The following is a 16511-nucleotide window of genomic DNA, read 5'->3' on the forward strand; positions in this document are numbered from 1 at the left end:
TCTCTATTTATTTGCTCCTTTCGTTTAAATCAATTACATACACATACCATATCGATACCCGATATTATAGGAAGGGTATGTCATTATTCCGTAAAATAGGTAATCCATTTGATCAGCTCAGAAAATTTGTCTCGTCTCGCCTTTCGAAATAGTAACCATAAAATGTTAGTATAATATAAATGTTTTGGCATCACAGTTTAAAATCGTACAATTGTATTTTTTTCTTTTTTTTGTTCCTTTTCTTCACGTTTCTCGTCTCGCGTTCGCCTTTTACAATTTTTTTTTTCTTTTCTTTTTGCTTTCACACGGCTCATACCTTTTGTTACGCATTTTCACTGTCCGTTTCATCTTCTTTTCTTGGGAAAAAGTGTATTCAGCTTATAAAAATACTGCTTAAGGTATGTATCTTCATTTGTATCTATGTTTTTTTTTTTTTCTTTTGTTCCTCCCAAAAAATTGGGCTACCAGTCAAGTTCAATTGAAATTCGAGCAGGACATTGTGTTCCGTCTATGTACACGTAACATAGGGATACTAGGTTTCGCTCGATGCTAATATAATCAGTCGACCGTCACAACCCGCATGACGGGTTTTTTTTTTTTGTCAGTTATACCAGTTAACAAGTCATAGTTTTAGGACAGTATTTCACCAAATGATTTCACGTAAGCTTCGTGAAGTTTGTTGATAAAATCCGGATCACTTCTCAACAGATAATTAAAAGCCTGAAGGAGCTGATTTCTCGTCAGTGGTTCTAACGGTCTGGTTAAGGGTTCGGGCGGACTAGGGGCAGCAAACATAACAGGGGGTATTAATGCCGGTGCCGATCCTCTTCCTGATAAAGTGGCTGCCGTAATATCCTCTGATGCCTAATTGAATTAAAAAAAAATTCTCAGATCTTCAACTCACGTAATCTAACATCATCGTACAACCTAACATGAACCAGCAAACACGCTCCACTCACCGTTGCTGCAGATGCATGAGCAAACAAAGATGCAAGTGGATTTGAGTTACTAGAGCCAATAATATCTGAGGCCTGATGATTTGTTGAATTTGAAGATGTCGCATTTGTAGGTGATTGTATCCTAAGGAATCCTGTTGTACCATTTGTATCTGTAGTATTTTCGTTCACAGCTGGTGCTGCCTCTTGTGTCAAAGATGCAGGTGTAGATATCATTGAATCTTGCTGAGAAGTTGTCTTGCTTCGTCTCTTAGATCTATTCGAAGCTGTGTTACTACCAGCGTTATTAGCACCCAATATAGCAGTTGGAGTTGTTTGAGACTGTTGCCTTGTAGCTGGCTGAGGAGTTATAGATCTATGCTGTTTCTCAATATGTTCTACCGTATGTGCAGCTGGATGTGACATTAACCGAGCAAGCAATGGTTTACTTTCACTAGCAACAGTACCACCTGGAGTAGGCTGATCACCAGCTTTAAAATGTCCTGTATTAACCTAAAAAGATCGCAACAATCTACATATTTCCTATTTTTAATCTCAAACCAATAATAAATGCCATTGATCCTGCAATAATTACTAACTTTTGCCTTTGCAAAAAAATCCATCACACTCTGTGAAGTAACATCTGGGCCTAATGGAGCAGCTAATGGTCCAGATACGTTGTCTGTTATAGGAGTGACCAAAGGAGACTTTGAATTAAGCCCATCTCTAGTACTTCCTCCACCACTGCTACTGTTATTTCTGTTAGTATTAAAATCTTCCTGTGCTTTGCTAAGCATACTGAATATATCAACACTGTTTACATTAGGGCCAGATTCCTTTTTCACATTAACAGTGGGTTTATTACAAGCCTTGCGGTTCTCTTCTGAATCTTTAACAAGTTTGTTTAACATTGCACCAATACGTACGCACTCTTCTTTATCATAAAACCAAATGCCATATATATTGCATCTGGAGTTTCTATAGAGTAAGAAGGGTTCTTGGAGCTGTAAATCCAAACCCTGTGTAACTGGTTCCATTAAGTTATTTGTATTTAATCTGGAAAGATATTGAGAGAGAAATTGAAGAACATTTCTATATCGTACAATTTCATAGCACCACAATGCAATGAATTCCCTTGATATATACTCAGATCTTCTACAAAGGCAAACATTAACCTTTAACAAGATTCTTAAATGTCACATGGTATATAGTGTTGAAATACTTTAAATATAGCACAATTTATACAGAATATTATAAGAAAATCATACGTATCAACTTGTTTCATAAATGAAAAACTAAAAATAGCTTTTTCTTTGTGACAAAATAACAAGAAATACGATGCATTTAACCAAACCATGCTTCTTGAACCACAATATCCTTCTAACTATACCAACCAATAAATAGAACGTTATATAAATTTAATCACTGGTTTTCGTAACCTCTATAAAACGCTTGAAAATATAAACGGACATCTATAATGGAAAAATGTATACATAACAATATATATTACCTATTCATAATAAGAACACTGTTATAGGGCTCGCCATTTCGCGAGTATACGAATAAAGCACCTTCAATATCGGTTTTTTCCCACTCGTTATTAACTGCATTAAAAGTATAAAGCGCTACGTGCGTCGCAGTTTCCAGTATATCTTTCACATAGGGGTCTACTCGTTTTAGAGCGGCCACGTTCATTCGTAGCTCTGTTAGATCCGTCATTGTGCTTCCTACAGCTTGATGGTAATGCTCAAGAAGTATAAGAATAATGGCCCTTCTTCTAATTCAATTGAAATTTAACTTCGTCGTTCGATCCGATCACTTAGAGCACTGTATTTTGATATAACGCAAGCAGCTGCTTGTATAATAAACGTCATACTAGATTTTAAGGTTGATACCGTTGTTACATCTGCGAGTTAGTAACATCACAGAATGCCGACGCTTCCTTTCCTTTTGCTTCAACGTCCATTTCCGATTGGTTCAACACCGAGCAATCAGGTAAGTCGAAATGGACGCTAAGCTAAAAAAGGAGGATCGCGCAACGTTTCCTCCAATCAAACGAATCGAAATTTTCAAAATGCAAACCAATAATACTTCAATAATATAATTATAATTTCGTTCGTATATCTTTAAATGCATACATATAAATGCAATTTACAGACCCCAGAGAAAGTTATTTTTAAATTTTCACTTTTACGGTAAGCATTGTTAATCTAGAAAGAGGATCAGCTAAAAAACGGACAGTAACATTTTTTCTAAATTCATATCGAATGACGATTTGTTTTGTTTAATTAATACTACTGTGAATAACAGAATAAACTGACGAATTTCTAGAGAATTTTAGTAACATCGTACAGTTAACTTAATCAAGAAATGTACATAGTAATAAGAAGGCAAATTATTACGCCATCTTCGTAGAAGAAAAAAGATAACCGACCGCGTGGTTTGGTTTTTGATCATAGTAAAAATTGAATTTAACGCTTCAGTACTAATACGACACAAAATTTTTATTTTTATCTTAGAAAAAAATGAGGATAACATTCTACTTGTTTCTGATTATCTTAAGAACTGTATATACCATTGATGGATAGAGCACAATGTGCAGAACATAAAATATTGGTAGTTTTTTTTTTAGCATGTAGCTTCACTGATACGTGTGCTATGTATATGTTAAATGCTTGAAAAAAAGATACTGATTCAAATGGAAGGTTCGTTTACGAACGATCGAGCGATTAGGGAAACTTCTCCCTACCAATTTGATCCAGTTGCATTGTGCAACATTTTCTGTTCGATTTGTCCGCTCTGTCTTGGAAAATTTCTCTTGTGCAATGAATTTGATAAAAATCCAAAGAGCGTGTAGTGCACGTAAAATAGAATTTTGAGAACATCATGCGCGCTAAACGTAGCGCATGGAAAAATTGGGTCGATGTGCGAAAGATGGCGGCCACTGCGTGGTGTGTGTGAAAAAGATTGCGTGCATAGAGTTTGCCTGTAAATTTTGCCAAAACATGACAAGATATGGAAAAGCTTATTTGCACGTGCACGGCGCTACTATACGCGGACGGTTCGTAATGTTAATGAATATTCAGATTCCATGTTTCCTGTCCGCGTAAGAGACGTTTGTTTACGAAAAAGTTTGTATAATACTTCAACGTGAAGTGAAAAGAGACCCTAGCGTAGACGAGACTGGAGATAAAGTGTTGCCGGACTTCGGCCCGGTGAGAAGATTAGTAGAGATGCTGAAGCAATTGCAGATGGGGATGAGAGCTTTCCTTTTGATGGCCTCCCGTGTGTGGACATGCGTCTTTTTTCTCCTCAAGAAGCAGGTTAGAGCCGTAAGTAGGTGCCTTCGCGCCTCTATTCGCTTCTCTTTATTTATTCACCATTTTTATAACATAACATCCCACTGATATTGTGTCAATTTAACCAATAAATACGTCGGTCCATGTTTTACCATTTGCAGACAATTTTTGCCGGTTCCAGTAAATATTTATCACCGATGTGTTGTCACAATACAACGTGTTTTATGATGCACCGCCGAATGCATTAAAATATTCTACCTTATGATCGAAAGTCCTTTCCTTTCACATTACGCTCTTGTTTTTTTTTTTTATTTCCGATATTTAAATTTATGCATTCTCATATAATTATTAACATTCCTTTTATCTTGAAAATTTTACACCACTGTCATATGTTTTTAATGTCTTATATTATTGTCTATGGCTGCTTTCAATTAGTAACAAGCATAAATGTTAAATTTTATACTATGTTGTATATATTTTATGTGTGAATGTTGTCAAAAATTGATATAAATAATAAATTATCCTTCACTTATGTGTTTAATATTTCATTAATAGTAATATGCTTTATGTCAGTAGATTTTAATTAATCATTGTTCTTATTTATTTATATTTACAACAGATATGCTCTTCTATGTAATATAAAAATCCAATGAATGATCCATGGTTTTATATAATTTATTAATTTTTTAGATATCACAAATGCAACCTGTTAAGTATGAGATCTTCCCATTATCTCCTTTGTCAAAGCACAGACTTAGTAAGTATTGTTGATGTTCTAGCAATTATGTTGCATGTGATAATAAGAAGTATTATTTTTTTGTATGTAACCAAAGTATATTGCAGGTATAGTTAAGAGGAAAGTATTAGTATTGGATTTAGATGAAACATTAATACACTCTCATCATGATGGAGTGGCAAGGCCAACAGTTAGGTTTGGTACACCACCAGATTTTATTCTTAAGGTGACAATAGACAGACATCCAGTCAGATTTTTTGTCCACAAAAGACCACATGTAGATTTTTTTTTAGATATTGTTAGTCAATGGTAAGTTGGATTGTCAAAAGGTATTTTGATTTCTATTTAAAATCAGACTTTGTACCTAAAATTCTTCATAATTGATACCTTTTGATGTCAGAAATAACAAGTATTAAGTGTTAATATTTTCTTCTTTTAGGTATGAACTAGTGGTTTTCACTGCTTCCATGGAAATCTATGGAGCAGCTGTTGCAGAGAAGTTAGATAACAACAGGGGTATTCTAAGAAGAAGATACTATAGACAACATTGTACACCAGAAATGGGTTCCTATACTAAAGATCTGTCTGCAATTTGTTCAGACTTAGCATCAGTCTTTATAGTTGATAATAGTCCTGGAGCCTACAGAGCTTATCCTCGTGAGTATAGACACATTTACTTTACCCCAAATGCCATAACGTTAATTTCTCAATTGCTCTTATGATGTAACTCTGTCTGATTTAACATGATTTTATATTTTAAACAATTTTTTTTTTTAATACCTACTAAAAATCGTGTATCGTAAAATTGTTTAATTTGTACTGGTGTGCATGATACAGCAATAATTGTGTGTAAAGTCTTTTACATACCCGAGTAATTAATAAAAGATGAAATGGTAATACATGTGTGTGAATTTAATATGCATATTCATAGTATTACATTGATAAATACAAATGCTGTTGTTGTATCATGTACTACATATATACATATATATCACGACCTGTAGTCAGTACTTGCTTACATGTGCACAACTATGAGTAATGGAATAATTCAATATCTACCTAAATTAAAAATGTTAAATAAATGTTTCATAATCGTTTCTTTCATAATTCTTAATCAAGTTAATGACGAAATTCTGCCCATAAATAATATTGTACATGTACACTGTGATGTTCGTATGCTTCGTATAAAGATATGCACAACGTTTTTTAAACTGGTCATAATTTCTAGGGGATTTGGGTATCTCTGCTTCTCCTTTCATTTATATAATATATTATTTTATGAATTACGTCGACATCGTTTATGCGGCCGCTAATAACCGAATTGTTCTTCGATCGAATTATTTTACAGAATAATTTCAAGCACCAGAATTATGGCTTAAAATATTGTTTTTAACATTGTCTAATTGATTTAATTTCAATTGTCAAGTTTACGTTATACGTGTCATTTCCGTGCCATTTATTGCTATTATTGTTGTCGCTATTGTTGTCGTAATTACTTTAAATAAACGATGTTGTATTAATGAGAGAAAACATTGGCATATTTTATGATTTTGTTTCAAGTTGTTTCTAGCTGTTAGACTTACATTTTACATAGTTTGGCTGGATAAACAAATAACGAGATCAGTAGTTCAGATAAGTCTTATTGAAAATCGTATCTATTTGCAGCTATCAGCGTTGATGTTCTGTAAGCAAGCACTGAATACAGGCCTGTGGGATAGATGTAAAATATGCTCAGTTGCCAATGCTCCTCCACTTGAATAAGCACTGGACACTTCGTCGAATTGCCACTGAACTAATTTCGACTGTTTTAAATCACTTTTTTTTAAATAATTCCCTGTGTATCAGGTACCAATAGTTTTAAAAATTAGACTTTACTTTTCTATATTAAACAAAGCTTCTTCATCTGCAGCATCCAAGAAAATTATAGCCAACAATTCACACTCTACACTAAACTGTGAGCTTTGAGAAGTATTGCACAACAAGAAGTATTGCTTTTTAAACACAGCAATAAAGTTTTCTTGGATGTTATTATTGGGCAACTATAATTTCCTGATTGATATTTCTCTTTTTTTTTGGAAACATAAATGAAAAAAGAAAGAAACAACTGATTTGTAAAATATTTTCAAGGAAATGAGATCTTTTTTTTATATGTTTATCCTTCTTTTCTGTTATCGCAGATAATGCAATACCAATAAAATCGTGGTTTAGCGACGCAGGAGACACTGCTCTCTTAAGTTTACTTCCAGTTTTGGATGCACTACGTTTCACACAAGACGTGCGGTCCGTTCTTTCAAGGAATTTACATTTACATCATACTTGGTAGCATAGCCCGGATTAATTATTATTTAGATTTATTAGAGATCGAGCTGCAAAAACAGTTTAGCGTGTTTAATCTAGGATTATTATTGTTACTGGTAATAGACATAGGATGCTGTCTGAATGACGACACGATGATCCTTCTTGACCCTGTCCTCGTTTTCTACGCTCGTTAAACACGGAACCATAGCGAATAAGTTCACAAAAAAAAAAAGAAAAAAAAAGAAAAAAGAAAAAAAGGGAGTGGGACCTTCAACCAAACTATTTGCATCAGCACAAAATATCCTGGTATATTTTCCTTATGTTCATGTGTGCGCAATAATACACGTACACCACACAGACAAACACACATAAATGCACACGCCACACACGAATACACGTACACACATATACACACACGCGCGGTGTGTTTTCTTAAAAGGATGTATTTGCCAAAGATCGAGATTTTGTGGTAACATAGATTTGTATATTTCACTCTAAATAATTTTGTTCTAAGTGAAGATATACGGAACGTTTTGAGTATTTTGCCACACATGATGAGAAAACAAATAGTATAAAAGAAAAGGTAAAAAAAGTACTAAGTCACACTTTAAATGGACTTTGCTGTAACTCACTGTATCAGTGAGGCAGCTATCCTGAATAATACCTAATGATAAAGAAAAAGAAAAAGAAGTATTAAAGAACTATGAAGAGGCGAATATTCGATTACAACAGATTTTTTGAGAAAGATATTAGAATTATTTAAAATGCAATGTACGATGTTAAATACGTCAAGAAATAGACGAATAAAGTAACAGTGAGAGGATATAATCATACATGTAGCTGTATACTTTGTTTAATTGTTTAATCATCCAAAAGTAATATTGAATATATTATGTGGTTTGTACATATTACAAGTGAGGAATGTACTTGTTGCAGAATGATTGGTTTTGAGTGAATGAATAGTGTAATCAAGCCATTGAATGTGAATTTTACGTAATATTTATTATATGCATATATACATATGTGTATATACATATATATAAATGTTAGTTTTACTTAATTATACAAATTTCTGGAGAGATTGAGAGGAGAGGAAAAGAAAAAAAAGAAACATGCCCATGTGCACAAAATTGAAACAACAATGATAGAGTTTATTCTAAAAAAAAAAAACAAAAATAAATTTAGTATGTAATTGAGGACATTTGTTTATTTATTGACGTATATCAAACGAGAGTTGCTCACGTGGATTTATATTATTAAATGTGTAATTTATCAATTTATCCCAAAGTAAGAAATAGCCATGGGCAATAGATATATAGGATAAAAGCAGGATTACACCACCATACTCAATAAAATAACGTCTTTCTGTACATAATATACCTGTATGTACATGTATGTAAGTTTTGTTGACACATACATGCAACTATATGTATATGTCGAGGAAATACTAATTTCTTAATTTCACAGTGCAAAACAAACGACGAAAAAAAGAAAGAAAGAGGAACAAAACAAAATTTGTTGTATAAATGTAGTCCATGGCTTAATGTGGTTCTATGTATCGCAATTTATCTTTTTAAGTACGGATTAAAATGTACATATTTAGTTTGTAAAGGTAGTTCGTATTTTTGGTTTTATACCTTTCCCAATGTATTGTTAACTATTTTACATAGATTATTTTTTGCGTTACGCAACGAAACAATGCTGCGAACAACACTGTGTTCTCGCATTCAGAGTATCGTTTATTTGAAAAGAAAGAAAGAGGAAAAAAACATTTTGACTTTTTATATTACATTTTTTTTATTTTGTTTTCATAAAAATGATTAAACAATATGTGAGGCCTTTAAAAGCAGGGATGAAACGTCGATGCTAATTAAATCGAAATGGAATAGATTCTAATTTTTCTAGGGTTTTCTAAAAAAAGGATTAAGTAACAACCACCATTTATAAAATTTAATATTGCTTAAAAAACAACGCGTTACATGTATCCTTTGTTCGATAAGCAGCCTTAAATACCCTTTGTAGTAATAAAAACGATTTTTAATTGAAATTTACAGTACAAAGTTAAAATAGAATTGGATGAAATGAAATTTAAATCAATAATACAATAATTATAAGAACGTCGACTCTCGATATATATTACATGTAATCAAAATCATCTGTTTCTTTTTAATAGACATCACAGAATAATCTGCATATCGAAGACTGTTATGATGGAAGTGAATGTTTATGAACTATCCTAATTTTACACCTTAGGTGGATCTTCACGGATCATTTCCAGAGAACTATCTGAGTTATTAGCGCTATTTCCACTTCCAGCATCATCTTCTCGTTCAGTTGGTTTTTCCTGACTTATACTTGCAGCATCTAATTGCCATGATGGTATAGATATAGATGGTATAGACGCCGGTACGCTTGGAAATTGCTTTCTGTTTAAAATTCGAAATCTTGGTAAATACGAATATTTGTAAATTCATTGACCTTCTATGTACAAATTTTATACTGTATAACCGTATCTCATTTTCTCGTGATACGAAATGATAGAATAATGCTAAATGTAGAGTCTGTGTTTTTTATATATTTTTTTTTGTAATCGAAAATTGATCGAGGTATTTTATAGTTACATATTTTTTTTTTTCCAACAAAAATTTTTACTTTTGTATCTCTACACGAATGTATCTGAATGACTGAATCCAAAATATATATATGTTTGTATGTGTGTGAGCCAGCATAAAAAGTAACGAAATAATGAAAACTTTTGTAAAAAAAATAGTATGTCTTAAGACACATATGTATAAACTTAAATAGCAAATGATGTGTAAACAAAATAATTATCTTGTATAGCAATAAATGTTACTATACAAATTGTTGATTATATATTGTATTCTAATAATACTTTAGTATGTAAAAATATTAAAGTGTAGTTATATATATACACACATATATATATATATATATATATAATTGAGGTATCATTGGGTCAATAGACTGATTCTGTGTCAACTTTTGTACATCACTCTCAACTTTTGAAATTGATTGCTTTACTTCTTTCATAGAATTTTGAATTGTTTCATCTAATTTTGTGACTGAGTCTTTTATACTATTATTTTTTTTCCGACCAAATAGGAATGGTTCAATGAATCTCTATAATATAATGGCATTGAATTAATTTCTTGCATAATTTCAACATCACACTTGCACCATATACATACGATAATACCTTGTAGAACCAATAAACACAATATATAGTAGCTCCGATTAAAGCAGTAGCATTGAAGAATTCTTTAATTTTGTGAAAAAGAGTTATTTGGTATGGATGTGGTTGAAGGTATGAATACATATGGCGTGGTGGAATAGGAACCACTGTGTAATCACTTGAACTATGAACAACATTTTGATCAACCATTCTATCAACAGAAGCTAATTCAAAAGCGGTCTTAATTTCCTCCTCTGTTAAACCCTTTTTCCTAAGAAATTCCTGTTTACGTCCTACAGGACTACTTTGTACCCTAGGATTTTGTAAAAATTCCACTGCAGTTTTTACCTGAAAGGAAAAGTCTTTGTCAACTTAAGTCCACATAATAATTTGTTTTATTCTTAATACACTTATGTAACCGCTCAATGTACACTTTCATCGAGGCCGGTACACTTAAACTTCTTAATATACAGAAAAATATTAAGACCTCTAAATGTATATAGTATAACCTACGAATGGCAAAAACTTACTAAATTTTCTCTTAAAGGAAGATTATTATTATTTGCATCTTGGTCGGCCATTGTTATTATTACAAATGTGACCACTTTAATTAATATTTCATAACTATGAGGTGTTCAGTATTTTAATGTGCAAATCATTTTGTAATACTGGGTACACATGCATCTAAAGGTATTACAACGCGCAGGCGTTGATATAAACACTTGATATACTATCTTCTGAGTATAAGAATTTTTTTTAAATACCAATTAAAGAAGTAATTGGACTTTGTATTTTGTACGATCAAAATATATAGTATGCAGGGACACGAATTAAAACAATATGGAAATTTTCGAAATCGTTAAAAGTATACGACCGTCTTATTAGTATATTTCCTTAACCGTATTGTGATACTAAGGGAGCTACGATCGATAGAAATAAAAAATTATTTTTAGCGCAGGAAAAAAGGGTTTAACCGGTAAATTGTTTACAGATCTGATTCGATACATTTTTTAATATTTTTATTATAGTGATTACGCATATAAATGTACAACTACCGGTTTTGAAATCAATACAACAACCCTATTTGCCCTATAAACGTACAATTACGATATTTACAAGCGTAACCATGGTTAGATGAATCTAAACTTTGAGGCAGCATATCGCTGTGCATTATGTGAAATAACTATTATTTCATGTGCAATTTATTGTAATCGTATTTGTCTCTGAGACACGTAGTAGAAAGAAGTGGGTGTTGCTTTCGTCATTTGATAGTTCACACTTGTATCAGTAGGTTGGTACTGTTACCGTACGTTTCGGAGGCTGATACAAATTAGTATCGCTTATTTTTATTATTCGCAATAAGAGTCATGCGTAAGTGATATTTTATAATACTGATATTCAGATTTATGAATATTTGCATCCTATAATTTTGAAAGAAACCTCGGTAACGATAATGTCTGCGGTATAGACCGCTCATTCATTTCCGATCAATAATACTAACCGTTTACAAGACATATTAGAGAACCTCAAATGTCATTTAAGAAAAGGGGCGTTATCTTTTGCATATATATTTATATTTCATTGCTTAATTCAGTATGCCACGTAGGAAGTTTATATTAATTTTTTCGGATAATGTTCCCTTCAATTGATTCAAAGACAATCTTTATAACATTCATATAGACTTGGTACATACAGTAGTGTTTCAAGATGATTTTGCTTCTAATCGTCTTCAACATTGGTTGATTTTTATAATTTTTTTTACCTGGCACTATTTTTTAACGTGTGATAAAATATATCTTATCTTAAAAATTATATCATTTATAAGTATATTTTGAGAATTTCGAAATTATTTAATAACAAATAAATGTTTTCTTCATAGATTGGTTGTAGTTGAAACAGTAAAAGGTACCCTCTGTCAAAATGATAGGGGGTTTATTTGTGTATAACCATAAGGGAGAGGTACTCATCTCTAGAGTGTACAGAGATGACATTGGACGAAATGCAGTTGATGCATTTCGTGTGAATGTTATCCATGCCAGGCAACAAGTACGCTCCCCTGTTACTAATATTGCAAGAACATCATTCTTTCACATAAAACGTGCTAATATATGGTTGGCTGCTGTTAGCAAGCAAAATGTTAATGCAGCAATGGTGTTTGAGTTTTTATTAAAAATTATTGATGTTATGCAGTCATATTTTGGTAAGATTTCTGAGGAGAACATCAAGAATAACTTTGTGTTAATTTATGAACTGTTGGATGGTTAGTATTGCAATGTACTCTATAAGAGGAAGTTGAAAATTTGGTGATTTTAATATTTAAAAAATAATTTTACAATTTGTCTAGAAATTTTGGACTTTGGATATCCTCAGAACTGTGATACAGGTGTATTAAAGACATTCATTACTCAACAAGGAGTGAAATCAGCAACAAAAGAAGAACAAGCCCAAATAACTTCCCAAGTAACTGGCCAAATTGGATGGAGAAGGGAGGGTATTAAATACAGACGCAATGAATTATTCCTTGATGTTCTTGAATATGTGAATCTCTTAATGAGCCCTCAGGGTCAAGTGCTGAGTGCACATGTTGCTGGGAAGGTTGTTATTTAAGATAGGAGCTTGAAGAGTTAGAATACTTGAAGGATTAATTACTTAGTATTTTTATTACACTAGGTTGTGATGAAATCTTATTTGTCTGGAATGCCAGAATGCAAATTTGGAATCAACGATAAAATTGTTATGGAGGCTAAAGGTATGAAAGGTGGAAGTGGTCTGGGAGGTGGAGGAGATGATCCTACTGGTGCTAGATCTGGGAAACCTGTCGTTGTAATTGATGACTGCCAATTTCATCAGTGTGTCAAGCTTAGTAAATTTGAAACAGAACATGCCATCAGTTTCATACCTCCCGATGGAGAATTTGAGCTTATGAGGTAAAAATGCTTAAAGAGAATACTGAAAATCTGAGAAATTCGACAAACTGTTCAATTGTTTAATGTTTATTGGCAATTTTTGTACAGATATCGTACAACTAAGGATATATCATTGCCATTCCGTGTGATTCCATTGGTGCGTGAAGTGGGGCGTACGAAGATGGAAGTAAAAGCAGTACTAAAGTCAAACTTTAAGTCCTCTTTGTTAGGACAAAAGATCGAGGTTAGAGTACCGACACCTTTAAACACTGCAGGAGTACAATTGATTTGCTTGAAAGGGAAAGCGAAATACAAAGCATCCGAAAATGCAATTGTATGGAAGATTAAGCGCATGGCTGGTATGAAGGAGACTCAATTATCCGCCGAAATCGATTTGCTTGAAACTGATACGAAGAAAAAATGGACTCGACCACCGATATCGATGAACTTCGAAGTACCGTTCGCTCCATCTGGATTCAAAGTACGCTACTTGAAAGTATTTGAATCCAAATTGAACTATTCTGACCACGATGTTATAAAATGGGTGAGATACATAGGTCGAAGTGGTCTGTACGAGACACGATGTTAATAATCATCGCATTAATTGTAAATGAGTAATCTCAATGCATAAATACAATTTTCGCAAAATTATCTTTTTGCGGCGCATATTTAAAGAGCAGTTTTCTGAAATGCGCAGATTAACTGACAAACGGCTAGGCAATGAAAGAACGGATACCAAGAGGGAAAGATTTTTGTGCCAATGTTTTCAGTCATCTGATTTCTCGTGTATTATACTTTTTCGTGGTGTATATTATTTAAGAATTTTTTGTACAACATTTTATTCTATTTGAATTTTAATAAGATTCCACATTGCTCTGAAAGCTAGTGTGTGTAATTTCCATGCGTCGAATTGAATTTTAATCTCGTATGTACGCGTACTGTGCAGTATTACATGTCTTCATTATGCATTATGTTCGTAGAATTTTTCATTCGTTTTACGAAATAGAAGAAAAATATCGCGACCCCTTTGGTATCGATACGGCAAGAAAATTTGAAGTAATTTGCCAAACATCACGAATGGTTCTAAAATGCGCTCAATGAACTTGAAGTTATTGAAAATATTTGTTGTCATTTATGAAAAATGAATAGAGAATGTCTTGATTCATTGTAAAGGAATAATTTTGTCTCTCTATGTTAAAAATTCATATGCATAATAAAGTATGTATGTAATTTAAAATGTTATTACTTTTTCCAGTAATATTGATTGTTAAACGATTCATTTCTATACTGCGAAGTTTTTGATTCGAATATTTGAATTTAACGACGAAATGAGAAATCAAGATGGTCGAGAAAGAGCAGTTATAACGGTCATTTTCAAATATTCAAACACCTCCGGCAAATTCGAATATTTCACGGAATCTTTTTTACGAAAATAACACGTAAAAATGCGTTTGACTTTTAATTGTTGGCGAAAATAACTATTTTACGTACGATCGATCAAGTCTTCACGAGCTGTTTTCGAAATCAATTATAAAACGCAACGGAGCATCATTCCAGAATCTCCTCTATTACTTTCTTTCTCGACAATTCTCGTAATAATTTCAAATAATTACATACACTCACCATTCGTAGCTGGTTCTGCAGTGACATGGGCCAGAATTCAGATTTCAGCACTTGTTCCACAAAAATTGCACTCATAATTGCATTACAACACTCGATCGAATTCCCGGCAAAACGAAACTAACGTATTTCGTTCAAATTGCAACTAGAGTTTAACCGCGCAAGTCGAATAGTTGCAATTGTCTAAGCGCCCTGATTGGTCGATATCGATCAGTTTGAAATCAATCAAATGTATTAACATTTACATTTGTATTTCTTAATTTATTTAATTCCGTTCGTACCGTTGAATAAAATGATTATTTTTAAAAATCACGTTTGTAATAATTGCTACTTTATATGTTAACGTTTTTAACGAAAAGACAATAATTATAAATAAAATTATAAACCGGAAGTGAAGATTATAAGAATTAAGTACGTATAATATTCGACAGAATTAAAAATACTGTCAAATATATAATCCATCTATCGTTAGAAGAAACAGGTATGTAATAAATCTAAAATAAATTCGAAATTTACCAACTACTTGAAATTGTTTGGTTTTTTTGAAATTTCGTTTTTCCTGTAATCGAGCGAGTAATTGATTTGACACGCAACAAATTGTACGCTGTCACGAACGCTAGTGCACGAGAGAAAAGAGAGGCAAAAGGGACGTGTCCTAATTAGTTTTAATCTGTTGGATTAATTAAGCTTTCGAAGTGAATACGATTTCATCACCGGCGTGGACTCGAGGCAGAGAAATTTCAATTCGAAGCGGAGTTTCTCATCTACATATTACCCGCTTGTCTCGGTGGCAGAGCGTGATAACTTCTGCTTTGGCGCATGCGGCTCGCGGCCATACCCGTGCTCGTACCTGTCATGGATTCCAAGGATCGACCGCGAGCGCAGGCACGCGTGATCACACGAATTTATGCGTGAAAATCAACGGTACATCGAGAGATACGTGTACGAAAGTAATGCACGATTATGAGCCGGTGGTAAAGTGGTGATATCTCATTGATCCAAGTGTCGCCGCCGCGTAAACAATCGTCACAAAGATGAACGCTCTCGAACGCACGGGTTACGGTCCTTCTGTCACACGGAGCACAGATATCGTAAGTATTTGATACAACGTTCTATTTTCACTCGATAAAATAGATATTCGTAGGCGATAAGCGACACGATACACGATTCCGTGACACGTTTCAACGTCCGTTCTCTACGCTGTCTCTGCGTTATACTATCGAGGAACGAGCTAAGGTCTTGGCTGGAAATTTCCGAAACGTGCACAACAATTTCTTCTATTCGTGTTTTTCATTTCGGATCGCGGTACAGTTTCTTGCTGCGTAACAAAATTCTTGGAATTCTCGTGTAGCTCGTCGATGTTTAGGTTACAGCGCGGTCACGAATTGTATACGCCACGTCCTCGAGGCCTCAGTCTCGTGGCGATTCTCACCGAGTCGCTTTATGGGTACCGCTATTTTTAGTGCATACCGTAAACCTGCAGCTCTCGTATATAAACGTAGGTACCGAGAATTTTACAATTTT

General features: G+C 33.3%; 5 protein-coding genes across 8 annotated transcripts in view; 3 read left to right on the forward strand and 2 right to left on the reverse strand.

Moving 5' to 3' along the window:
* Nucleotides 1-630: 630 nt before the first annotated feature.
* LOC108571295 (mRNA-decapping enzyme 1A) lies at nt 631-2893 on the reverse strand. The gene is made up of 4 exons (XM_017933299.1): nt 2446-2893; nt 1535-1991; nt 960-1448; nt 631-864 (listed from the first exon to the last, which is right to left on the reverse strand). Exons 1-4 carry the CDS (start codon nt 2652-2654, stop codon nt 631-633), a joined length of 1389 nt encoding a protein of 462 aa, XP_017788788.1. The 5' UTR covers nt 2655-2893.
* A 1240-nt stretch (nt 2894-4133) lies between these two features.
* On the forward strand, nt 4134-7732 carry LOC108571296 (CTD nuclear envelope phosphatase 1 homolog). Of its 3 annotated transcripts, none has more exons than XM_017933300.1 (5): nt 4134-4267; nt 4925-4991; nt 5078-5279; nt 5410-5627; nt 7148-7732. In XM_017933300.1, the coding sequence occupies exons 1-5, from the start codon at nt 4169-4171 to the stop codon at nt 7291-7293; spliced, it is 732 nt and encodes a 243-aa protein (XP_017788789.1). In that variant the 5' UTR covers nt 4134-4168; the 3' UTR covers nt 7294-7732. The 3 variants fall into 3 exon arrangements, with proteins under 3 accessions (XP_017788789.1, XP_017788791.1, XP_017788790.1); XM_017933302.1 differs by having other exon boundaries at nt 4151-4267; nt 5078-5272; nt 5583-5627; XM_017933301.1 differs by having other exon boundaries at nt 4151-4258.
* A 1778-nt stretch (nt 7733-9510) lies between these two features.
* Nucleotides 9511-11196, reverse strand: LOC108571371 (peroxisomal membrane protein PEX14). The gene is made up of 4 exons (XM_017933387.1): nt 10992-11196; nt 10486-10809; nt 10196-10409; nt 9511-9716 (listed from the first exon to the last, which is right to left on the reverse strand). Exons 1-4 carry the CDS (start codon nt 11040-11042, stop codon nt 9511-9513), a joined length of 795 nt encoding a protein of 264 aa, XP_017788876.1. The 5' UTR covers nt 11043-11196.
* A 547-nt stretch (nt 11197-11743) lies between these two features.
* On the forward strand, nt 11744-13995 carry LOC108571325 (AP-2 complex subunit mu). 2 transcript variants are annotated; one of them, XM_017933338.1, is made up of 5 exons: nt 11744-11832; nt 12341-12721; nt 12806-13056; nt 13132-13388; nt 13476-13995. In XM_017933338.1, the coding sequence occupies exons 2-5, from the start codon at nt 12382-12384 to the stop codon at nt 13954-13956; spliced, it is 1329 nt and encodes a 442-aa protein (XP_017788827.1). In that variant the 5' UTR covers nt 11744-11832; nt 12341-12381; the 3' UTR covers nt 13957-13995. The 2 variants fall into 2 exon arrangements, with proteins under 2 accessions (XP_017788827.1, XP_017788828.1); XM_017933339.1 differs by lacking the exon at nt 11744-11832 and adding an exon at nt 12096-12146.
* Nucleotides 13996-15859: 1864 nt separating this feature from the next.
* LOC108571259 (calmodulin-binding transcription activator 2) overlaps nt 15860-16511 on the forward strand; it is a 37894-nt gene continuing 37242 nt past the window's right edge. The window contains exon 1 of the mRNA XM_017933259.1: nt 15860-16078. The gene's annotated coding sequence lies outside the window, so the exon portion shown is untranslated. The remainder of the gene's footprint in view (nt 16079-16511) is intronic.

Source organism: Habropoda laboriosa, unplaced genomic scaffold (assembly GCF_001263275.1).
Source record: "Habropoda laboriosa isolate 0110345459 unplaced genomic scaffold, ASM126327v1 scaffold57, whole genome shotgun sequence".
Lineage (NCBI taxonomy): Eukaryota > Metazoa > Arthropoda > Insecta > Hymenoptera > Apidae > Habropoda > Habropoda laboriosa.